Source organism: Colius striatus, chromosome 1 (genome assembly GCF_028858725.1).
Source record: "Colius striatus isolate bColStr4 chromosome 1, bColStr4.1.hap1, whole genome shotgun sequence".
Lineage (NCBI taxonomy): Eukaryota > Metazoa > Chordata > Aves > Coliiformes > Coliidae > Colius > Colius striatus.
Genome location: NC_084759.1, coordinates 196,078,256 through 196,103,520, shown reverse-complemented (window position 1 = coordinate 196,103,520; position 25,265 = coordinate 196,078,256). Strand labels below are relative to the sequence as shown.

General features: G+C 38.6%; 1 protein-coding gene across 2 annotated transcripts in view; it reads left to right on the top strand.

Annotated features, from left to right (window-relative positions):
* The first annotated feature begins 17,723 nt into the window (after positions 1-17,723).
* Positions 17,724-25,265, top strand: part of SEMA3C (semaphorin 3C) — a 123,747-nt gene continuing 116,205 nt past the window's right edge. For both annotated transcript variants that reach the window (XM_062019704.1, XM_062019696.1), the window contains exons 1-2: positions 17,724-18,239; positions 21,268-21,408. In XM_062019704.1, the coding sequence (XP_061875688.1) occupies positions 21,306-21,408 (103 nt within the window). In that variant the 5' untranslated portion in view covers positions 17,724-18,239; positions 21,268-21,305. The remainder of the gene's footprint in view (positions 18,240-21,267; positions 21,409-25,265) is intronic.

The window sequence follows — 25,265 nt, the reverse complement described above, 5'->3', positions numbered from 1 at the left end:
TCTTTCTATTCCTCTCCTAACAATTCCTTATAATTTTTTTGCCTTGTTGACTGCTGATACACTATGAGCTCTTGCTTCCACAGAACTATTGTATCAGTGAGGTTAAAAGAATTATAGAACTACTTCAGTGTATTTTAAACCTGTGAGACTTTACTCAAAGTAGTGATGTCCTAAGTAACTGTGATATTAACTTGATGACTACATAGTAGAGCTTTCATTTTTGAATTTAGCTGTCATGTTTCAGTGATGGGAGAGAGACATTTAGCTGACAAAAGTACCATCTATAGCAGCTCTGATACTGGAGTACTCATGCCTGCCTATATTCAAGTGTAATATTATGAGGAGGATAAGGCAGCATTAGAATTACCTATAATGACTGGCAAAGGGTACATTACTATTACACATTTGTACAGTTATGTGGCTTCTACACTTACAGCTGCCCTAGCTGTATTTTCTATAAATATCCAAAGAGCTAATTTCTACCACTTTGTCTCAAGACCTTTCGAGAGAAGAACAACACTCTCCACATTTTGAAATTCTTGCAAGTTCATTGTCTATCGAAACAAAAGCTCAGTCAAAAATTGGGACAGGCTTAGGAATTCAATCTTAAAGTTTCAAGAGTGCTAGAAAACTCTAGCATAACAGCCATACTGATACATTAACAAGGCAAGGGATGTTTCGATACGACTAGTGTTCCAGGTATTGCAGAACTAGTTTGGTAGTCACTGGTTTCCTATGTGCTGCAAATTCTGGTTTCTTTGTTAGTTAAAAAATTTACTTATTTTAGAAACTTTCTAACCCACCACTGAAACACTACACCTGAATTCAACACATTGCTCCAAACTGCTGCCACAGCATCAGTATCTCCCATTTTGTGCTCATGTTTTTTTACACAATTTTATGCTGTTTCTCAGAGGCATTGTTCTTACTCTTTCTTGGATGAATTGAGAAGAAAGAGTAAATGCTTGCTTTTGCTGTAAGAAATAATGGAGACAAGACTTGAACTATCTGAATATTTTACTACCTGTCTTTAAGTCCTCTTTATATAGCTCCTCCAAAGCCTCAGCAAGAGCTTTGTAGAGATTCCTGTTCCCATGCATAGTGTATGCAATACTATCATTACTTATTAGGTCCTGTTAATTCACTTTGGTTTTAAAGGAATCTAGGATGGATACTTGACTGCTTAAAGGAAGATCAGTGACATACTTTCTACTTTTACAAGTAATTTTTTAACTATTATAATACATAGTGTAAAAACTTTTATTCAGGGACAGAGAACATAGACCTGAGAATATGAAATATGAAGAGGCAAAATATATATATATATATATATTTAAGGAGGAAAATGTTGAGAGTATTGTAAAAATAAAACAGCTGCAAAAAAAACCGGACATGTTCCTTGTTAAATCCAGCATTTAATTTGGGAGCGACTGCTTTTAAAGTACGAAAGATGCCAGGTTGGATATCAAGCTTTAGATGGAAAGCCACAATAAGGTGTAGTTTGAGCAGAAGATGAAACTGGGACTTATAGAAATGGTATGGTAACTAGCACAAGAAGCTACACTCAAGGCAACCAAAGTCAAAAACACAGTGAAATTATTAAAAAATACAAATGAATATAATATGTCCCTGCTTGGCATTCAGATCTCTCAGTAACTCTTTAACTCAGGCTGGAAGTGAACACCTGTTAGTAGGAAAATCTGAGAGTGAAACTGTAACATGCTTTGCAGATCTGGATGTCTTTATCTCTGCTAGTGAATCTTGCCAACCCAGAAAATTTATGCTACTGCATAAATGTCTGAGCAAATCTTACAGGAAATGGAGGAGAAAGTGGGAAGAGAAGCACGATACTGCAGAAAAATCTGTTGACTGTTTGAGAGATTATTTTTCCCCTAGTCATGTAAGAATGTCAGTGGCAAGGTCCCTTGCATTGCAGAATAATTATTTTCTCCCCACTAAACTTTTAGATAAGTATATACATTCCTAGAACAAAAGGCCCAGAGGATTCACCCTGCCAAGTTACTCTGACTTTCTGCAGGATACAGCCTGGCTTTTGTTTAACCACCATATGCAAACTCATAAAGGCAGGACTACAATTTTAAACTCACAGTATATTGAAACAAAACTGCATTTTGGTTCTTTATGAGCTTTGTGATTGAGTTGATTGCATGTACAGATATTCCTGATAAATAAACATGAGAAACAGCAAGAAAACCACAGAGAATGAGTCTTATAATCTTCAAGCAGTGATACTATACTGATCAGCATATATGTGATAGTAAAGATACAGGCTGTATCTTCATCTGCTTTTTCCTGAAGTTACAATGAGCCTTGAGGATCCTGATCTATCAGTCATTCAAGCTGGCACACGATCAGACATACACTATCTGCCTTTTACGTCAAGTATCAAACTTTCCTTTCCATGGAAATAGGAAACCATTTGTGGGTGCTACAGTATAGATGTAGCAACAGCAACTTTTGTATGTGTTAGCTTGTACCAAAAGACATTTGCCTTGTTAGATTGTTGTCAGCAGTATCATTCACGTTCTGTTTATCCCAGAAGACTTGTTTGCAAACACTGCTGAAAAAGTCAGCCAAGTTTAACACACTGTATATTCTCCTAATGAAGTAAAATATATCATGATTACAGTTATTTCTCTCATGCCTAATTAGCATATCCTCATGGGCTTTAAAATCTTTCTAGTGTTGCTAACTAAAGGTTTGGTCCTTAGAACTCTTTCCTTGACAGGCAGTGCTTTATTTATATGAGTCCTCCTATTGAGTTCATGAAGATTGTTGGAGTTGTTCACCTCAAATCAAGATTTTATCATAGCATCTTTCATTAGATAATGTCCTATCTGCAGGAAGCCCAGTATTTTCCACACAGAAAATTCAACTGTCCTTTGGTATACCAGAGCATCCTTAAGATGCCAGTGCTGTAGGTGATACACTTGTGTATTTTGGCAAAAGGTAGGCCTGCAAGGTGCAAAGTTTCAGGTATACACATTAGCTTTATTTCACTGTTTCAGTTTCCATATATAATCCTTTGCATTTCCTTATTTTCTCTACGTTGGAAGACTTTTGTACAGTTAGGACGTATGAATCTTTGTTTTTTCCAAAGGCTCAAAAATGCCACATTGATTTCCAAACCTATGTCTCTTCTCAGAAAGCAGTGCAGTGCAATGCTGCCAAGTCCAAACTTGTGGGCTAGATGCCTTAACAAAGTAACATGAAACTCTGCAAGTTTTGTATAATGCTAGCATCTGCATTTATTCAACTGCAAATTATATGCACAAGGCTAGCTTCTAGCTGGTGTAAACAAGGACAGCTACTCTGAAGTCACTGAAGATTGCTTCCACTTACAGAATCTAAACATATGTATTATACTTATCAGTTCCCTTACATAAAGTTAGTCAGATTGCCAGGGAGGTATTCATTCATAGACTACTCATACATAAACTTGTGCTGTAAATTACAGCCTTCAATTATAAATTAAAATATATATCATTGCTCAGATCAAGGATATGCTGAAACAGTTTCAGCTGGTACAAACAGTTCTTGAAACCAACATTGATTCTTAAATTGTCCAACTCTCTGCTGCAGCTGTCCTTTTGTGCACAGATTGGGTAACTTTGTTGGCTCTTTCTCTCCTGCTCCACGCCCACTTAGTCACAGATTCAGAAATCCCCTCTTGCTGTTTTCACATGAAAGAGAAAACCCCTTTTTTTCCCCCCTGCCCCACAACTCACACTCATGGCCACTAGTCCATATTCAGAATCAACTGAAGTTTGACATCTAGCTCCAGGCTTAAAGGCAAGGAAGAACAAATAGAACTAGAAAACAGGACGGTCAAAGAGGGATCAAATAGCAGTCTTGACTACATAAAAGGGAGTTGCAAAGACAGAGGCCAATTCTCCTTGCAGAAGCACAGTGAAAGAAAGGACAGGCAAAAATCAATGTAAGGAAACTCCACAGAAGGAAAAATTCTTCACTATGAGAGTGCCTATGGGCAAAAGCCGGCTGCTGAGGGAGGTGGCAGATCAGTCCTTGGAGATTTGCAAGACCTGATGGGATAAGGAGCAGTGTGATCTCACTTTGAGGTTGGATTTAACTCCAGAGTTAGTCCTGCTGAGAGGGGATTGAATGAGATTAAGTCCCTGCAAACCTAAATAATTCTGTGATTCTGATTTCATTTGATTCATTTTCAGGTGACAAAAGTGTCAACAAGAGACAGTTCCAGGGACTATGGGTGAGTAACACTGTGCTAACATGAATATGATTTACAGTGAAACCCATGCACTCCTTTATGACTTGTATTATAATATATATTATAGATTTTTAAGAGATATGATATGATATGATGATACAATATATAGTGAAATTTTTTTTCATTTAAGCGATCCCCCCAACAGATGATAGCCTATATTTTTTGTGATGCTCTGATAAAATCTGCAATTTAGGCAGACAGACATGAAGAAAAACACTTTGAACTATTTACTATAGAACACAGGTTTCCTGACCTAGCATACCAGCTTTGATAGCTTGGAAGAATTTGTTTCATCCTCAGAGAGAAATTTCTAAGGAAAATGTAGGCTTTAGACACCAGGGACATGAAACAGTATTAAGAGAATGGAACATTTTAGTGTCTGGGATTTTTATGTATATTTTAAAAAACAAAAGATTTCTATGTCTTTTGATAGTAAAGGTTAAAAAATAGAGGCTTTATTTGTCATTTTCTCTTGATGTGTCTTTTAGATCTGTAAATGGTAGTAAAACATACTTTATTTTTAACATCTCTTGAGCTTATGAAGATAACTAGAGATTATGTTTGTGATTTTTTGCAGAAAGTGAACTTCTAATCTGAATTCGCTTCAGTGCTATTATTTGCAGTTTGTTTCTTAATAATACCAGATAAGATGATATAACCTCCAAAAGGAATAAAAGAGATAAAAAATTTTCACAATGCATTTTTATTTGTTTCCCTAATAGTAGTACACTCTATAGAAAAAAATTACTTTAGTTTAGACTGTGGGCACAGGGAGGGGGGCATCTGTTCAATGAAAACAGCTGATCTGTGTACAAATTCTGTGTTCCTATGTAAAAAGAAATTACTAACCCTATATATGGAAATCGCATGTTTTTTCACTTATTGCAACTGTGTAAAGGGAACATAAAAACAAAATTTAAAAAATAAATAATTCTCTTTTGATTGCAACTTACATCACCCTGCACCTGTGCAAGCCACAGAACAAGGTGTGAAATAGTCAGCACCAAGGGGCAAAACACCTCTTCACTAATAAGAGTGCTTTAAAATATTATTGTCAAACATTAGTTTTTGTGATAAGAAAATTAGCATCTTTAAATATTTACAAAGTGAATATGTATTTAAAAATCAACTAGGAAATCAACATCCTATAGATGCATATTCTGACAAACTGTTCAGAATGAAAAATGTATTTGATAACTTAAGCCTCATTTTGTTTTCATGCCTTTTGTGAATAGACTTGATTTTTGATAATGCTCTCATTATTCTAAAATATTTCTCCAAGCCATTACCCAAAGATGAAGATAAGCAAGAGTAAGTCCTGAGGCTGTTTGAGGTGGCCTACAAATTTCAAAATTCATTTGCACTTTAAAAGACTATATTCTTGTATATTGGAATTGTTCTTTGAATGCTCACAGAGTTTGAAAGATGAGAAAAAACACTCTTGGTAATTGTTCTTTTTTTTCTACAGTGACTCCTTTCAAATTTATCTAGGTGGCTAAGTTCATGCCTTCTCTTGATTTGAAAGGATGTCATATATGTCACATATATCACACATGTCATTTGTCTCAAGTGATAGGACAAGGGGTAATGGACACAAGAAGTTCCACTTAAACATATGGAAAAACTACTTTACTGTAAGGGTGATGGAACCCTGGCACAGGCTACCCAGGAAAGCTGTGAAGTCTTCTCTGGAGGTCTTCAAACCTGCCTGGACATGTTCCTGTGTGACCTGATCTGGGTGGACCTGCTTTAGCAGGCAGATTGGACTAGATGATTTCTAGAGGTCCCTTCCAACACCTTCCTTTCTGTGATTTGGTGATTCTGTGATACAAATATGGCAAAGGTGTGATACTATCTCCAACAAAGTAGATTTGTACAACATCAAAAACAAAGTTATGTTCTACTGTTACTGGATTTTGCTGAAGCCTTGTTAAAAATTCCTCAGCATTTGCTTTGAGTCATGACAGATTAGTTTTAAGAATCTACCTAAAGGCAATATAGCATCAGGTGAAGGACTCTTTGAGAAACAGCTGCTTTCTGAAAAGGTTTCCTTTTCAAATAGATATGCCAGAGAAAGAATTTGTCAAGGTAGTCTTCTTGTCCCCTTTGCCATGGGAGGTAATTTGTGACACACGGGAATTAGCCATCAAGATCACAGAAGAAACTGCATTTATTCTAGGTACATGGCATGTTGGCTGTGTTTGTTTGTTTGCTTGTTTGCTTTTAATCTAAAATCTACAGCAGTGAATAGAAAATGCTCACAATATCATTTGGTTTTTTTACTAGGCTCAACCTGAATAAAACTATTGTCCCAGAAACCAGATAGAAATAGGAGAATGGAACACCTGAGTACAAGTTTGAAGCATGAAGAAAGCTGTAGCTTTCCTTCAGAGTGATGACACAAAAGAGACTGAAAGAAAATGTATCTGCTGGTCTACAGAACCAAATGACTTTTTAAGTGATATTTTCTTCTGAGAGAGTAGTAATAGCTCTTCTATGCCTGACTACTCTGCCTGTTTTCACAGCAGTTCTAATAAACTGCCTAAAATAACATTTAATGAGGCAGTTGTGTGTTTAAAAGTACTGAAAAAATACAGAAAAAACTTTAAAGCTGTATCTAATGTGTGTTCACAGGATGCATAATATTTATGCTAAAAAGAGAAATAAAATAACAGGAAGTACACTATTTTTTCAGTTATTATTATTATTGTTATTATTATAAAAGGTAAGCTGTTTGTAATAAAAAGGAGAAAATTGCCTGGCAAAAGGCTCCTTGACCCTAAGTACATACAGAAACTATTGCATGCCTATCTCTCATTGAGTCTTAAGGATGTGTTAAATATTCTTGATGGAAGTATCTGCCATAAGACTTTGCTGCACCTTTAAAAGGTGAAAGAGCCATCAGTATAATTCCCTTAGTGACTACAATTTTCCTGTTATTTACATGCAACTGCAGATTTGGATTTCCCATCCATTGCTTCAGGTTTCCAAGTATGTAGGTAATAATTATAATCACAACAACAACAACAGGGACAAATACAAGTAAGAATTTTGGAGGAGTAGTAGCTGGTAGCTAGACAACTAAAAATAATTTCTTATGTTTAAATGGAATTTTTTGTGTTTCAGCTTCATCCATCACCCCTTGTCCTAGATACAATAGAAAAAAGGAATGTCCGAGCCTCCCAACATCCACTATTCAGATATTTGTAAAAATTAATGAAATCCCCCCTCAATCTCCCCTTCTCTAGATGAAACAGCCCTAGTTCCTGCAGCCTTTCCTCATAAGAAAGATGCTCCAGTCCCCTGATCATCTTGGTGGCCCTGTGCTGGACTCTCTTCAGAAGTTCTCTGTCCCTCTTGAGCTGGGGAGCCCAGAACTGGACATAAGACTCCAGATGAGGCCTCACCAGGGCAGAGTAGAGGGGGAGCAGAACCTCCCTTGACCTGCTGGCCATACTCTTCTTGACGCATTCCAGGATGCCATTGGCCTTCTTGGCCACGAGGGCACATTGCTGGCTCATGGTTAGTTTATCATTAACCAGAACTCCCAGGTCTCTCTCTGCAGAGCTGCTCTCCAGCAGGTCAATTCCCAGTCTGTACTGGTGCATGGGGTTGTTCCTTCCCAGATGAAGGACTCTGCACTTGTCCTTGCTGAAAATCTTATATTTTTGTTCAGGTATGTATGTGAATCCATATAAATGGCTTCACAAGTCATTCCACAAGTAGAACAAATGGAGCACTCACAAAAGCAGCCAGTCATGGAGCTGTCTGATTTCAACCTCAGTCTGTATGCTGGAATTTAGCCAAGCTGTAGTCCATCATTTCAAATACTTGCTACCTGGTGAATTTAACAAAACTCCTGGCATTCTTCCTAGAACACAAAGAAGATGAAAAATCTGAGGCTGCATATGCAGAATTTCATTGATGCAATTTCCATTTTTAATGACAGTAATTCCAGTACAGATACGAAAGTATCATTGCCTAAGGGAATGTATCTAGTTCTTATAAAGATATGCAGGTGTTAAATTATTTGTCAGTTCCTAACTCAGTGGACTTACTGGCTTCACCAGAATAATGGTGTTCTGTGTCAACTGCAGCACTGGCTATTCAAATCTTAATGTAATGTTTATGCAATGATGAAGTGGGTTGAAATTCAAAGACCATAAATATTTCTCCTGCAGAACTCTTTTAATACTAATTTGTCACAAGACCACACAAATGACTAAATTCATCTCTTAATTTCAACTACAAATATCTGCAAACAACATATTTCTGCTGGATCTCCGAGTTTTTCTGTTGTAACCCAATCAAAAAAAATCTGACAAGCTAGAGAACATAAAATACATCTCTGAAAGCAATTTGTATTCTGCTTGTCAAACTGTTTTTCCCCATGGTTGTTAGTGAAAGTGATTTAGAAGCAGAGATCATGTGATAAATTATGTAATTCCAGGAAACAGAACAATGACATATATCCTTGGTACATGCTAAATAATATTAAGACAGAAAATGTTGCTCTGAGACATTCAGAATTAAAAGAATGCTTTGCTTGTTGTGGTGGTCATGAATGATGCAACCAAATACTTGTCTAGAGACATTTCCAATACCTGATAGAAAAGGCATATAGGGTAAGACACAATCACTGCCCAAGACACTCCATATGTGTGGTCCTGAGTCCACCTCTGTTTCTGAAGAGCAGAACTGCAGCTTACATAGTTACAGTCTTTCAGGGCTCTGACAGCACCACACAGCACATATTTTTTAGTTCACAACATTTCTTGTTCCAGAAGGAAGATTTTCTCTCATTTTTTTTGTCTGACATTCACCAAGCTTAGGAGAAATCATTACAGAATGTTTTGAGATCTAACTCCTACTCTGAATTGTTTTGGTGGTGAGAGAAGAGACAACTCTTTTCTCATCCCAAAGGTTTCTCTAGTCCATATTTGAATGTGGCACATATCTGTATTCCTTCCATTTTCGCAATCTCCATCACTCACAAAAATTGGTAGAGGTTCAGCTTTAAATTCTTTCTCTTTCTTCTTTTTATTCACAGCAGGAACTTATGAAATTATGTCCTTTGTCTCACAGTCCTTTCTTCAGTCCTTTTTCATAATAAAACATTAAGGGCCTAATTTTTGCTGTCTTGCTGCTTGTTTGAAGGGAATTTGTTTCCCTTTGTTTTAATTATCTTCAATTTCAATTTGCATGGACAGCATAAACAAGTGCTAGCCATACATAGGCCTGCCTAGCCATACTTTCTGAATTACATCCATAGATCAAGCAACCAACTTCTGTCTTTGTCTTCCTCTCTGGTAATTTCTAAACTGCATAAGCAGTACTTTGCCTATTCTTTGCTCTTCCCTTGTTCTTTCAGACTATCCAGTAAGAAAATCCAAGACAGTTAACTATGCCTATCTTAGTTACTCATTTAAGGTACCCCTAATTACAGAAGTATTCATATTTTTTACTCCTTTGGTGTATGAGTGTAGAGAATTGCCATTTCTTAGATCATGTGTGATTATACTGAAATGCATTTTCTATTCTAAGTGCATGCATAATGCCCTCTTATGGCAAAATTCAGGGATTCCCCCAAATTCACCTGGCCTAAGATCAGTTACATTATGAAAAAAAAATTCTCCTGGAAAGAAAACAAAAATAATGATAAAGAAAATTAAGCTGTGCATAATATTACATTCATAATGAGTTATACAAACTTTGATATATATATCTCTATTTCCTTCACTTATGTGTTTTTTGAGAGGAAAATTCAGTCTTATAAGCATTTAGGATAAGGAAATAATTTTTAGAACATTTTCATGAGTGTTCTCTGCCAACTGCTGAAAATGAATGTATCTTTGTAAAACAAGGAGTAAGCATATATTATAAGTATATTTACTGATATTTACAACAAAGCATTTAAGTGATTTCTAGAAGTGTTTGTAATATAAGTGAAAAGTAAACAGGCAACACTGTGGTGAAATATTACTGTAATTTTTTATCTCAAGTTTCACAATACTTTGGAAACTCATTAAGATAAATTTACATGAAGTAGTACAGAGTAAATGTTTCAAGCATTAGCAATAGCAAAACAGCAAATAATAAAGTTCTTAAGAAATATTTTTTACCTATTCTGGGAGGCTTTTTGGCCTTGTCTTCCCAATTGACTTTTAATAATTGTCAACTAATGATACTAAGTTCTAAAGATGTGATTTTGGAGAAGATTCTGTGTTCTGGCTGCTATCCAAATTATAGTGCTTTTTTCCCTTCTTGGCTTAAAACAAACTACTGCTAATAGATTCAAATCAAGATTCAACTAACAGATGTTCTAAAGAGAGTCAGACAAAAAAATACATAAATATTTAGTGGAAAGTTTATGCTATTTGAGAAAAAATTAAATGCAGACTTAGTTTAAATTGCAGTTCTTTCAATAAGAATCCATAAACTAAGTTAAAGCAACAAAAACCTTCCAGTATGATAGAAAATTCTGAGACTTACTTCCCAACATTAGATTCCTGATGCTGCATTTCTTGTGCATGAGGTGCTTCCATGAAGCCTGTGCTAACTTTGAATGGGCAATTAATAAAATAATATCACATAATTTTTATTATTAATAGCCAATAAATAGGTAAATCAGACTCTCTGACTGCTTCTCAGGTCTTTTTTAACTAATAAAATTTTACTTTAAGATGATTATTTAATGTTATTTTAAATTAATCCATGTCCTGGCTGTCTGAGGCCCTCAAAAATGCACAGAGAAGTCAGCACACTCTAAAACTCCATTGAACATACTTTGACTTCATAGGGTTTCACTATCCAGGCCAAGCGTTTGCTCATGCTTTTTACACAACGCATTCTAATGAACACAATAGGGTAGCTTTCAAGAAAGGTTTTGATTAAATATGATAATAAATGCATAATAATATAACTTAATATCCGTCATAGCCCATTTTTAAGAGCCCTTCAAACACCCCTTGCACTGACAGTGAAAAATATAAAAAAAAGTTCCTGTCTCAACGAATCACAAGAATTCAGAGGCACTGTATGAATACCTCTGACAAAGGAAGAAGACTTCACACGATCAAGAACACAGCACAGAATACAATAAAGACCAAAGTTTCAATTGTAACTTCTTTAGGATCTTTAGGAATGAAGTGGTATCTATACAACAAAGCACTCTAATGATCAGTATTGCAGCTAAAACATCAGTACAAGACTACAACATGCTGATTCCAGAGACAAACCTTGGTTTATAGCAGACAATGTGAAAGCCTCTCTAAGAAATGGAAAAGAACACTTTACTGGAAGCAAGAATTTCTTCCTTCATACTGAGAGAATACTCTGGAATAGAATTAGAAGAATTACATTTGGTATCCTATAAAATATCAATGTTTTTCACTATGGCAAAATGATAGGGTACTTTAGATTTACATTAAAATTGCCATTTCTGTATCAGTTTCTTAAAGAAAAGGTAAAATTGGTCCTAGTGGGCCCCTTGAGAGATTTAGTTTAAAATCTCAACTCCAGTGTCAGCTAAGATGTAATGCAAAATAATCAAGTCTGATGAGTAGAAAAGGACACATCCCTGGGGCCTGACCCATTCCTCTGAATCCTCTGGTCCATACTCACATATCCTTGATATCTCCAGGGGACAGTGGGCATTATTCAGATTGTTTCAGTCAATGTTCCATTTGGCATGCATACTTTAACTTAGGTCCATTTTCATTAGTTTTGTTCTTCTTTCATCGTAAGACACAAGTTCTTTAACTTATATTTCTTCTGCATGAGAAAAACTTCCTAAGGGAAAGTAATAGGGACAGTGGACAACAGGACATGTTTAAGGAAGGACAAAGCATACACAGAACTGTTCTTCTGGTCCTCTTCTAAAGTAACAGTTTGCAGAATGCAAACAATATGCAGTGAGCAGTTAGTCAACAAATTCCATCAGTAATACTTAGTCTGTACTTACAGAGAACAAATCAAAGACTGCAAGGTATGCAGTCATTACTCTTCATTTGAAGGATGGTGGGAAATAAGACTGTGCTGGTATATTATCTGAGAACAGACTGGGGGTGGGTAGTTTTATACAATCAGGCTTCTAGGCATGTTTCAAACCTAACATGAATGTGAAAATATCATAAGCCTTTAAAAAAAACCCAAATAAAACAACAAACTAGGGATTCATACAATGCCTCATAAACATTGAAGTAGCTGAATCAATAGTAAAAAGTTACCTTTCCAAAATCTCCTTCCAAGAGAGTGAGAAGATTCACTTGAGTGCTCTGAGCTCCTGTAGCATGTAGCAATGGATCAAGCATCAGTATGGAGAGTTGCTAGTTGTGTTGGAAATGGCCACGATGCCCTGGGTTATGTCATGTCCCCCTGTATCTTGTAGTAATTACCACCTCTCATCTCTATTTGTCTGTTTGAATAGAATGCTTCTCCATAACTTCTCCTGCTTTACTTCCCTGTGTGTTTGTAGATCCTTGAACCACAGGACCTTAATTGCAAGTACTTCTAATACACAGACCACATATTGTTGCATCTTTTATGCACTTGTGCTTTCTTGTAGCTTGCTTGGCCATTCCTTTTTATTCGGGTCTTCCTATTACATATTCTTACTAATCAAATTGTAAAATCATGATGACTTGTTTGATTTGTTAAAACCTCAAACAGAGAATTGTGCAAGCACAGTGACTCTAGTTATATCACTGATCTCATTTAGTCATAGGGGCTAAAAGGTGGAAAATCTGATCAAAATACTGTATTTCTCCTAGAAACAGCAATAATGTGGTTGTCTCACTGAAAAGGGGAGGCATGAAGGCCTCGTAGCACACCAAGAATCAGCTTACATCCTGTGTACAGACACAGAAATACTTATTTGATGATGACCTTACAGAAATCACAAGTCTCCAGTGACAGAGGTCACAGTCACTATGAAGTGCTGCCTGACTGACTTCCAGGGAAGCCATTCAGAGCTCGGTCTGTTTCACTGGATACTACTAAAGTTTTACCAAACTAAGAGCATAATGTTTTCCTCTGTTCCCTTACAAGTAATAGTGCTTCGTTAGTGTGGTTACACTGATTCTGTTCCTAAGCACGTAACTTTTCTTAAACCATGAAAACATAAATTGTCTCCTGCAAATGGATTTTCACAGAACCTTAAACAGAAAAAGCAAACTGATGAATACAGTTTGACAACTCATTGTTAGTTACATGCCATCAGTTTCATAAGGCTTTGACCTTGGTGAGAAACCCTCACTTTTCATGAGCAGTCCTTGTTTGACCTACGTGAATAAGCCCGTTGACCAGTTAAGAGACACTATGATCAACGACACAGTGGTGTTGCCAGTAGCTTTATCTTTACTATCTCTTGATTTTTTTTTTACTATTTGTTGTGAAAAAGAATATAAACTGCTATTCATATTAGCACACCTTCAAAATTAACACCTCGTAGCTTTCCCATAATAAACTGCTGATATGTTTCACACTTTCCCCAGCTTTTGCAACTGTAAGAAAGAAAATAAACAAAGATGAACTAATTGCATTATCTAATGACCTTCTATTGCTATATGGTGATTTGACACTCATAAATGAAGACAGAGGAAACAGAAGTTAATAACATTTTCTCTCATCACTTTTGATGGTCCCTTTATCATGCCTATCATGCCTTCATTTCTCTTTTTAAGTTATCATTTGATCTCATCTGAACTCTAAGTCTGTGCTTGTGTTCAAAGCAGAAAGTGTTTATTAAACCTGTTGTTAACGGCTGTCTGCTGACAATCCAGTGAAATTCCACTATGCTTTCTATCCATCCAATTGTGTCTCAGAGGGTTCTTGTCTTCCTTCTTTGCCATCTTCATTCACCTTGGCTTCTTTTCTCTGTCTTCCCTCTTTTGAGTCTGTGTTCCTTCTGGTCCTCCTGCTTCCTATAATCTGTTCACTTTTTCAGGAGTTTAAAATCTAAGTGGGGAGAAACAAAATGAAACCAAAAAGGCAACTCCCAAAACAAAATGTTAAGTAAACACCCAAATCCATTCTTGCCTTTCTCAATCCTGGCTTAGGTTACTGTTTAAGTCTAAAGCCTGGGTCTATTAAGATGACTTGTTTGGGTATGAAGCAAACACAATGCACAGATATAATAAAATCAGTGTCTGTTTGTTTTGGCCATGAGAGTTTGCTTGCTCAGATCATATTACAAGAATCTGAACTGCTCTGACACTGAACCTGAGAGTAGGGGCCTGTGTCCTGACACATGTGATACAACCTGGAGTAACTGCCCTTAGTTATAAATCTCACATGCAAAAAAATCAAAACTACAAGCAAATTGTACAACAACTTGTATGCTTTGTGTAACAGAGGAATGATTAAAAATCATCTGAAAAGCAGAGAACAACTTAATTTTCCTCATGTTAGACTGGAAATACATAGCCTGGAAAACAAGTGTCTTGCATACTTTTCATTTCACTCACAGGGCTGATTCATGCCAGTAAATACTGAAACCCCACCTCATATCTTAAGGAGAAGTAATTTCCATTCCATGAGTTTTGCTTGAAGCTAATACATTCTATTACAAAACATCTAAAGTAAAACTTTAACCATTTCACTCAGCCCAGCTGTGAAGTTCAAACTGCTTTTTAAAGTTAATTATCATGCTCTGACCTGCACTTATGCACATGTTAAAGACAAATAAATCAATATGGCATGCTTATTCTTGTTTCAATTTGCTTTCTGTTTTTAAAATTAGCATACTCTTGCTTTGCCTAACAGATATATGAGTGTGATAGTATCTCACAGATTAAAGTTTTGCATTTGTCTCTTTGTAGTTCATTTCTATTTTATAAACCCAAAGTCCTTAAGGGAGTGTCGGAAAGCCCCATAATTTTCTTCAGTGTTCCATTTTACCTTTTTATCTCTGATGTAGCGAGCATATGTGAAAAAGAAATCCAGATAGCCAGATGGCTCTCCAGTGTCTATACACTCAAAAGCAGTGACAAAAACAAGTGACTTTAACTAATGCTGACGTTGATTCATGCTTTAGCATATTCTTTTTGGTGTTCTTTTCTAATGCTATATTATTAGCAGCATGTGCTTTTGATCTTACTCAGAAGATTATTATTATTCAGAATTTTAAGAAGAAAAAGTAGAATTACCATGCTCCTTTATATATATATATATATATATGCAAAAAATACTTGAGGTGATCACTTAGAATCATCATAATTTTTAGTGTTTGTATTTCATGGTCAACATTCTCCTTTTTCTAACTGCTATTGCCACCCATTACACATCTCCCAAAAATCTCCTAAGAGTGGTTATTTTGTATTTGCTTTGTGGTTTTCTGTGCACTCTTCTCTGAACCATCCTGCATAGACCACAGCAGAAGGTAGAATACTAAATTAGCTGATTCACTTCTGCTGCTTAGTGTGGTGGTCTCTAATTGCTCTTAGTTGGGGGGATTTTCCAAAGCAGACGAGTGACTTCTGCTTTTGCCAGGGTGCTGCTGTCAGACTGTGGCATCACTGAAACATCACCACATTTCAGAGATGAGCAGTATCATGTTCACAGCTCTGCCTGTTGAGAGAACAAGCTCTCTGATGGCTCAGTTCAACTGCTCTGTAGGACAGTATATGTTTGCATATTACTGTGTAGTTTATTTATGTTAAGGAGGAGAATTGGAAGAACATCAATATTTTTAGGGACTACTCTGGCATCAGCTAATTCATCTTCAAGATATGATCTGAAGTGGGTCAAGCTTTTAAAAATTCTGGACCCATTTCTCTTCTGGCATAAGTTGCAAATCTAATGTTTCATTTCAGATTAAGAAGCATCCCACACTTTTGTGTTCTCTGGGAGTATAAATGTCTCGTAATATTAGGTTGGCACTGAAGCCCGGGATAGCAATTGTCTGAAATATGCATGATGCTAACTCATGCAGATGAACTTTTACACAAAGTAGCCTATAGACACAGACCATAAAAACACCTACATGTATAGACAAAAGTTGTTTCGTAAGGGCACAGTATTCAGGCTTCTCCCTGCTCTCTGGCTACAATGCATTAGTACTATTGACTGCTTTGGTTAGTATGACCAGAGCATGTAAGAATTGGAAACAACACTGTAACATATGCACTCACTGTGGGTACATGTTTACTTTTAGTATATTTCTTCCCGTGGGACAGGGCTGCAGCGTTACCATGAGATGTGCTCTCTTGGAAGTATTGCCGAAACCTGCATAGCCTCTGCTGGATTAGAGATCACCTGTCTGCAAAACCCGAAGCCTCCATTCACAGTAAGTCTGCATCTAGCAGGTTAGGCCAGCACAGAACGTGCGTGGAAGGTAATTTAGGACAACCTAACCCAGAACCCAAATTTGGAAAATCCTAGTAGCATTAACAGAGTTATGCTGAAATTGATGTTTTCAAGACACCTAGAGTAAAATTTTCAAAGCTATCCCACTGCCTTGAGAGGACAAACCTCATCAAAACCAGAAAATGTGTTCAGTATCTCGAGGGGAAAATTGAGCTTAAGCAAACGCAGGTCCCAGCTTCCCGAACTGCAAAACCAAAAAGCTTCTGGAAGCTTGTGGTGAAGCTCCAGGGGCAATCAGGACACCGAACCACAAATCAAACTGCTGCTGCAATGCTGCTTCTTTGCTCTTCTTCGCTCATTTTCTTTTAAAATTTCAAAGCAAGGAAGTATGGATGGGGGGGTTGCGGGGTGGGTAGCGCCGATAGCAACCCAGGCTTAAGCCGCGCTCTGAGTGGGGCCGGCGCCACTCGCGACCCCTAAACACGGCTTGTTCCCCCTCAGCACAGCGACACCTACCGGCCACCCCCGCACGCTCCCCGGCTGCGAGCCGCCACATGCCGCAGCTACCGGGGCTCGGCTTTCCCCGGGAGCTTCGCTGTCCGCGAGTCTCGGTTCTCCCCCGGGGCTCGGCTCTGCCTCCCGGCCCGGGGCTCAGCTCTCTCCGGGACTGAGCTCTGCCCCCCGGCCCGAGGCTTGGCTCTCCCCGGGCGGCTCTGCTCCCTGGCCCGGGGCTGGGCTCTCCCCGGGCGGCTCTGCTCCCTGGCCCGGGGCTGGGCTCTCCCCGGGCGGCTCTGCTCCCTGGCCCGGGGCTGGGCTCTCCCCCGGACCCAGCTCTCTGCACTGCACTGCCGCTTCCCTCCCCTCCGCTTCCCTCCCCTTCCCCGTGCTTGGCCGTCGGCACCAGCGCTGCCGTCGGGTCGCGCTCGGAGCCCCGGGATGGCCCGCAAGGGAGAGACAGAAACTTTCCTGGCGAGTTTCCCTCCCGTCTCCAGCGAGCCTCCCGGGCGCGCAGACGGCGAGGATGGGGGAATCTGAGACCAACTGCCGCTGAGCACCCCCCGCCACCCGGGACCAAGCCGAGGGGTGGAGCACGCGTGCTGTTCCCCTACAAAGCCTGTAATTGTATTGCCCGCGCTGGGGACAGGCTGCGCGCCCGCGGTGTCCCCGCGCTGCGGAAAGGAGCCGCAGCTCCGCGCTGCCCGGGGCGGGCCGGGCCGCGGCCGCGCTCGGCGGGGTGTGGCCTCGCCGTTATTTACGAGCTCCAGCCCCATTTGCTCAGCTAATGATGCGCCGGGGGCCGCGGTGCCTCGGCTCGCTAGCGCGGCGGCGAGGGCAGGGCAGCGCCTGTAACTGGAAACCGAACCCTCTACCGTCACCGCCCGGCCACTTTCCATTCACTCCTAGGTGCTTAATTGAGGGCTGGGGAGAAGCGCTCCTGGTGCCTTAGGAGTCCAGCGACAAGGATTATTTTACAAAGGAGCCGGGAGTATCTTTCCAGCCACCGGGAAGAGAGACTTGTCTTTTGTTTGATTTTTTTTTTAATTTTATTTCCCCCTCCCCACAATGAGCCAGGTTTGGAATTAAAATGTTCTGGTAGCAAGAGTGGAGTCCATAAACTGATAGAAACCAGACAGAAATCTCTATTACTGGTTCTTCCAATAGCTGGGTAAGCATAATTGAAAGTTCTCTTTCTTTGCTGTAAAAGATGTGAAATGTGTTCTATGGTTGATTTTTTTCTTTTTCCTACTGTTTACAGATAGTTACAGCAATATTTTCCAGATTAGCGGAGTGCTTGTGTGGCAGGGTTTTGGCTTTTCTCCCCTTTCTTTCCCTTCTTTTGCTGAATGGTTTTCCTTACAGGATTTAAGGGTAGGACTCAGCCTGTGGCGGATGACACCTGCACAGCACTTCACAGCAAAGCTATATGATACTTTCCAAAAGCAGTGCAGCGTGCTGAAAGCAACCTCTGTGGCAGGAAAACTTCACCACGTTACTTTAGTAGGGGTTTGCCGTTTTGTTGACAGTTACAATAGGGTATAATAGCAGAAACTGAATTAGACATTGCATTTTGTCTGTCCTGAAAGATTCTTTAAAAGTGCTTGCAAGGTTTCAGGTCTGTGGGTTGTCAGCAGAGATCATGTGCACAGGACATGCTGAATATAGTATCATGACTTACTGAGATAAATTCAGAACTGGGATATAAGCCCAAACCTCCAATGAGTTTGTGTTTAGTTACCAGGTATGTAAATCTCTGAAATTAAACCTATTTCCATTAGGTACCTTGCATGTCAGGCACCCTGAGGTACCTTTTTTGGCACCATGTGCATTTATTATTTATGTGCCTAACAGCTGGGTAGGAACCATGCAGCTCAGAATTTGAATCTTGTGTTTCCCTGTCACTTCTGTGTTAACGGTGAAGATCTGCAATTTGAGCAATGAAATGTAGCAATGTTTCACTCCAGTAACTGCACTAGAACTGGCAGGAAGCATAAGAGTGGGAGGGAAAGAGCGCTGAAAGGTTGGGGTTTATTTGATTATTATTTCCTACAGTATAATTTAAAGGAGGAGGGAAAGCCACACACTTGTTCCTCTTTGACCTTTTATCTCTATTGCAAAGAAAGCATAGTGCTACTACTGTAAAATACTAATCCCATTGCATCTGTTAAATCACATGTTCTGTAGGATTGGTTATTTTTTTTGGCCTGACAAATTTTATCAGGATTTAATGACATTTCTCTCTTAGAGGAGAGGTAAATTAAAGGATATCCCATGGGCTAGTGAAAAGGTTTTAAATTTAAAGACCACAAAGCAGCATAATGCTAGAATTTGTGCAGCCTGTTTGAAAATTATTCTTGGCTAAAACTCTGCAACTGTCATTTTATTAGTTAACAGACCCTTAGAGATAATTTGGAACTTAGCCAGAATGGATATGTTTCTCCCGTAGACCAGATCCGTAGCTGACAAAAATTTCTGTCACCGGTGTTTTTATGAATTAGCAGAGTTGTAGCATTACTTGCTCTTCATGCATTTCTCAGTACTGCAGAGCAGATTGTGAAGGAGAGTTTAGAGTGCACTAAACAGTGATGCACTTGCTTGCCCACTCTTCTTCCCCTGCCTCCCTACAATTTAGTATGAAGTTGTCATGCAGAGAGAAGCCTTTCAAAGCAATTTATAGTAAGTGGATAGGAAATGACAGACATTCAGATATATGGGGGGGTTTACTGCTAAGTCAGTAGTATGGATCCAGCCCCAAGTAGTGCTGACCTGAAGTCATCCCTGCCTGACAGCTGGTTCCTGCCATGCTGCAGTGGTTACAGCCGGTTCTTTTAGAACAGGTGTGAATCTAAGGGACTGAATGAACAACTGTGTAGAAATACTGGCTTCCACTGGAGGGACTGTGGTGCCAGAGCAGAGCTGAGGTAAAGAAGTGTAAGATGATCGATTGCATAGGCAACAAAAGTCCTCATGAAATAACTGTATAGCCTTTAATGCTATCTGCTCGCTGTAGGAGTTATATCCTATAAAATGCAGAATCAAATATATCACCTGATTAACCAATAAGTGGTAATCTAGTAGAAGGGCTGTTGATGCTAAAAAGAAAAATATGCATAAGAAAGAAAGTAGTATGGGCCTAAAATGAGGATGTGATTTATTCTCACTTTTTGGCACATAAATGAAACTAAGTTTGGGCTTCACAATTTTTGGAGAAAAGCAATTTAGGAGCATTACAGATATGAAATATTAAGATTGTGTCTGCTGGGTTTTATGGGTCTGATCCAAAGTCCATTGGAAATGGTAGGAAAGGGCCACTGACTCCAGTGAATTCAAGCTCTTCCTGAGCTAAAAAAAGATGCAAATTTGTTTTGGAGTATTTTCTGATTATGTGAGGAGCTCAGTCTTCTCAGCAGATAACTCCTCTAAAGTAAATGTAGATTCATTAGATGTGCAAGAGTAGCATAAGTCTCAACTGTAATGCCCTGTCCAACATGGGGTATTCTTAGTGTTCTGTAGAGGTCTATGAGCCTCTTCCAAAAGAGGCTAGCCCAAAAAGCAAATGTTGACTAACAGTTTCAAGCATGTTGAGATACTTTTGGTTTCAGTGGTTTTTAAATTAGTGACATACACAGTAAGAATTTAATCTTAAATGAAGATCTAGACAGCTATTAGAAAACTTAAATTTCCAAGCACCTTTGATTTCAAGTGTTAAAAGAAAAATCCAAAAGATCAACAACCCAAACCTACTTTCTCCCAAAATGAAAGTGAAATTAAATATGATGTAAAGTAAGGAGAGCCATCTAAAAATATAAGCTAGCTTTTTATTTGTGAAACTTTATCTCCTGTCCTTGCTTTGCTCTGCCTTGACATTTAGTATAATTATTTTTCCAGCAGGTGGAATTGTCTTTATTTAAATAAAATTAAGGCTGTAGTCTTCCTTAGCCAAAACTCGGGAACTCTGTTGGTTCATAATAACAAGCAGAGGGCTCTTTTTGTTACCTCTCAGGAAAACCATTTTCAAATGTACAAAAAACCCTACCAAAGTGCTGTATCTCCCTCACATAACGATTCCATGATTCTATGATTATCACGTGTTATGGCTTCAACTAGAAGAGCTTTCTGATAGAGAACTTCCTGCAGTGTTGTTTTTACTCCCCAAAATTGTGTAACAACAGTAATGTGATATCTCTGTCTTTCAGGTTTTGCTTCTTGGATATTAAGTTGCAGATCTGAAGAGATGGCATTTCTTGCACTGCACGCGTTGATTGGGATATTTATTTACTTTAGCAGTGTAAAAGGATCTTCCCAGCCTCAAGCGAGGGTGTTTTTAACATTCAATGGTAAGAAAGCAGATAAACATTCTTAAGCAAATGTTATGATTGAACATTTTCACCTTAAATTCAATAACTGAGTAGAAACTGGCTGTTCGAGCTGTATCTACAATTAGTATTTTTTGTTTGTGGTGCTGAGGTACCTGTGAGCTGAAATTTGATTTTTACGTGAAGTTCATTGCTACTATAGCTACAAGTACCTAATTAATAATACTTTTTCTTTATTTTTAAGAATTATTACATTTTACTAACAACTAAAGGTTTTATTTCTTATCCTTAATTTTGTGAGGGAAAGATGACAGCACATAGTATGTAATGGGAGTTATTAATGACTTGAGTTGCTTTCATTTGATGCCCAACTGAGGAACTTTATACTCCAAAAATCAGGCTGCCTGAAGGTTTACCAAGGTAACTAGCAAGGCATGCAGTCCTTTGACAAAATATTGTTCCTTGTTCACTTTGTATAGCATGTTGGATATACCATGTGGCAGTCGCTGGTGCCTACATGCTGTAAACAAGCAATCAAAATTATTATTTTCCAAAGAAAGATGCTTTTACTTCTGAAGTGATGAGCAGCACCTTATTGCTGCAATGACCCCAGTCATTACTTTAATAGTAAGGTAGATTGTTCTTCTAGTATTAATCCTCAACTGCTGATTTTAGCCACCACTTCACAGTGCATGTGTTCCTCTGGCATCACACAGATTCTGTGAAATTAGAGCAGAAATTTTCTGTCACTAATTCTAGGGGTGTTTGGTTTCCTCAACCCTTTGCCTTTTCGGAGATTGTTTTTGAGGCACGAGGGCTTGATACTCCCTGCACCAACACTGTCTGTGTTAGGATTCCTTGTGTGGTTCATGAGTACAGATACCCTGCAACTGCCATGTCCTGCCTTGAGAATGTTTTGTATGCTCCCAATACTGTTTAAAGAATCACCTTAAAAATAATCATAGCTAATAAGTGTCTCAAGCTGCTGTTTGCTGCAAGGATCATAACTATATGTACTCATGAGTCTGAGACACATCTGGCAGGAGACCTGCCAAGTTAGACCTTCCACGAATACCAACCAGCAGATGGAACAAGTACATGGCAATGTATATTGTGGAGTGTATGGCCCTAAACTTATGAGCTCAGTACTTAATAGGTGTAAATTGCCATGGTTCCAGTAAAAGCAATAGTAGAAATTCCATTTCAAGAGGGAACTGCCAAATGAAGAAGTAGGTGGGAATTTCTTTTACGTGCTTAAGTAACACTGACTCAATGTAGACAGTACTGACTCAGCACAACACGGAAACAGATTTGGCTGTGGTTGTGCGTTATGCTTACAGGTTTGTCACAGTTATACAGAGGCTGATTCAGGCTTCCATGTCATGATTGTGATGGCCTCAAAAGTAGCCTAAGCTTCCCTGATCTCTGGTATGAGCATGAAGCAAGAAGTGATCAGGTTTTGCCATATTCAACCTCCTGAATGGGAAAGAATCATGAGGGGCAAATAGTTTTTACCTGGACTCGAGAGATTTGTATTTTGTTCCTTGGTTCATCACAGGTATCCTGCAGGTCAAACAGAGCCACTCAGAGTAAAACACCCCAAAACCTAGAGATTTAGAAAATAATGGCTGTGTGAATTGAAAACATAGTTTCTTTGTTGCACTCTGAAAGAAGGTTATCCCTTCTTCCTTTAAAAGGAATTATAACAGCTTTATGTCACAACCACCCCTTCATCTGATGAGCTTATTGGGCCCCAAGGGCGCTGCCAGCCCTGGGGACACAGCCTCAGCTCTCTGGTTCCTGACTGTAACCCTGCTGGGATGCTTTGATTACATTTTGCTTCTGCAATATCATGTACAGTAGTCACATGTCCTGTGTCCTTTCCTTGATTTTTAAAGTGATGCTTTGCATGGGTAAAACTGACACTGTAGCCTCAGTGAAAGGTAGGAGAAAGTAAGTGTTGCCAGAGCCTTTCAATACTATTTGATTATCTTAAAATTGACGGTTTTTTTTTTAATGCTCATCTCAATATTTGACCTTTAAAGAAACTCAAACATTTTAAAGTCTTTGCTTGTCAATTGGTCTTTTAAAGTCATAAAAGTAAGAAATTAGGTAGCATTTTTAATGTGACAAGTAGTGTCTGAAATAAAGGGCTGAACTTTTTGTGTAATATAAAACTAGTAATTTTATTTTTAAGCCTGATTTCCAGATGGTAAGAAACAGCTTTCTCTGTGTGAAGAGAGTTTGCAGGTTGTTGTGTATAACAAGGTAATGGCCCCACCTGTGGTAGGAACTTCTATCAGTCTTAATTTATTTCCATGGGTACTGATACAACAGGGAAAGGTGAAACTTTGTGTTGTTCTCTAGCCAAGTGTGATAAAATATTCTTTCTGCATAAACTGCTTCATATTGTTTTTAAGTCACGTAGAAATATCAAGTTCTTGTCTGTCTCCATGCCCTGAGTAGTTGTCAGTTTTCATGGAGAATTGTCACTCTTTGAGAATGCATCATTTGAAAATAAAACTATAATTAGCACTCCTTATGTTTTAAATGACATTAGACAATAAAGGCAAGTCATTCAAGCTTAGGATACTTAACGTGATATTTTTCAAGTTCTGAATTGGATCTGTCTTGGTGTCTATAATTACATTGCATAAGTTTTGGGGGTAGAATGTATACAGGAGGAGAAAATGAGTGATGCTTTTCAAGGCTTAACCTGCTCCTTCAGGATGAAGTCAATTGAGCTTATTCACATCGTAGCATTTCTCATGGGAAAATCCAGCAAGTATCTTGACCTATTCTGTTGTTCATCAGGAAAGATAAAAATGCGAATCGTTTGAATCATGGGCTGCTTTTCTCTTTGCCATCTACTTCATTAAGAATCAAATGTAATTAAAAAGTAAGCCTGGGTAAGACCTCAAGAGCCTGATAATAGGGATTTTGCAATTAACTTCAATGGATGAAGGACTGAAACCCTAATTTCTATTTTTGAAATCAAAAGCTTGGCCCCTAGTCCAATTAAAATGTAGTTCATGACTTAGCTGAGATTGTTAAATGTGCATCTGATGAGTGTGGAACTTACTGCTGTCCGCACCTTGTGTGTCTTGAAAATTGAAATGCTGTACAGAAGCCTAAGGCCTGATTTCTATTGCTTTTCACCTTACATAGCTGCTTACTAAGATGAAAGAAAAGGCCAGGCTGAAGCTAAACCTCATGCTTTGCTCAGGTACATGTGGTTATATATGGTATATGTAGTCAGACAACAGGGTTCTTGGTTTGTTTGGAGTGATTTATCATGACCCAATTGTCCTGGTAACTGTGACGGCTTGAACCAACAGCTGCACTTGAAGAGCCATCACATTTGAAGAAAGAAACGTAGCTCCAGCTTTTTTCTGAATCTGAAATTGCAAAGGTATGAAGCATGTGGGGCAGCATCTGCAGTAGTGTTAGGGAATCATCTACTGTGTTACCATGGAGTATGCAAGAGTGAGTGGACCTGGCACTGGTAACCAAAAGACTTGATACATCTCTCTGCACTATTAATACACTATCCCCTATCCCTTACTTCTGGCTCCGTATCCACCGAATAGGTCTTCCTTAATCTACTTAAATCACTCATCAGAATTTAAAGCACTATAGTTTATTTTCTCCCCATGGTAAAAGACTTACCTTATCTGTTTATGAACTATCAAGTATAGTGCCTGCTGTTTCTCAAGCTACATGCATTCCTCCTTGTTACTGCACGTCCCTGAATAGATAATTGAGAGCTGTGTCCTTCAGTCTTTACAGGGGCAAAACCTTTCTCAAATCAGTGGGAGTATTATCAAAACAAGGAGTTATTAGACTCCAGGATTGTGTCAGACTTTCATTTCACTTCA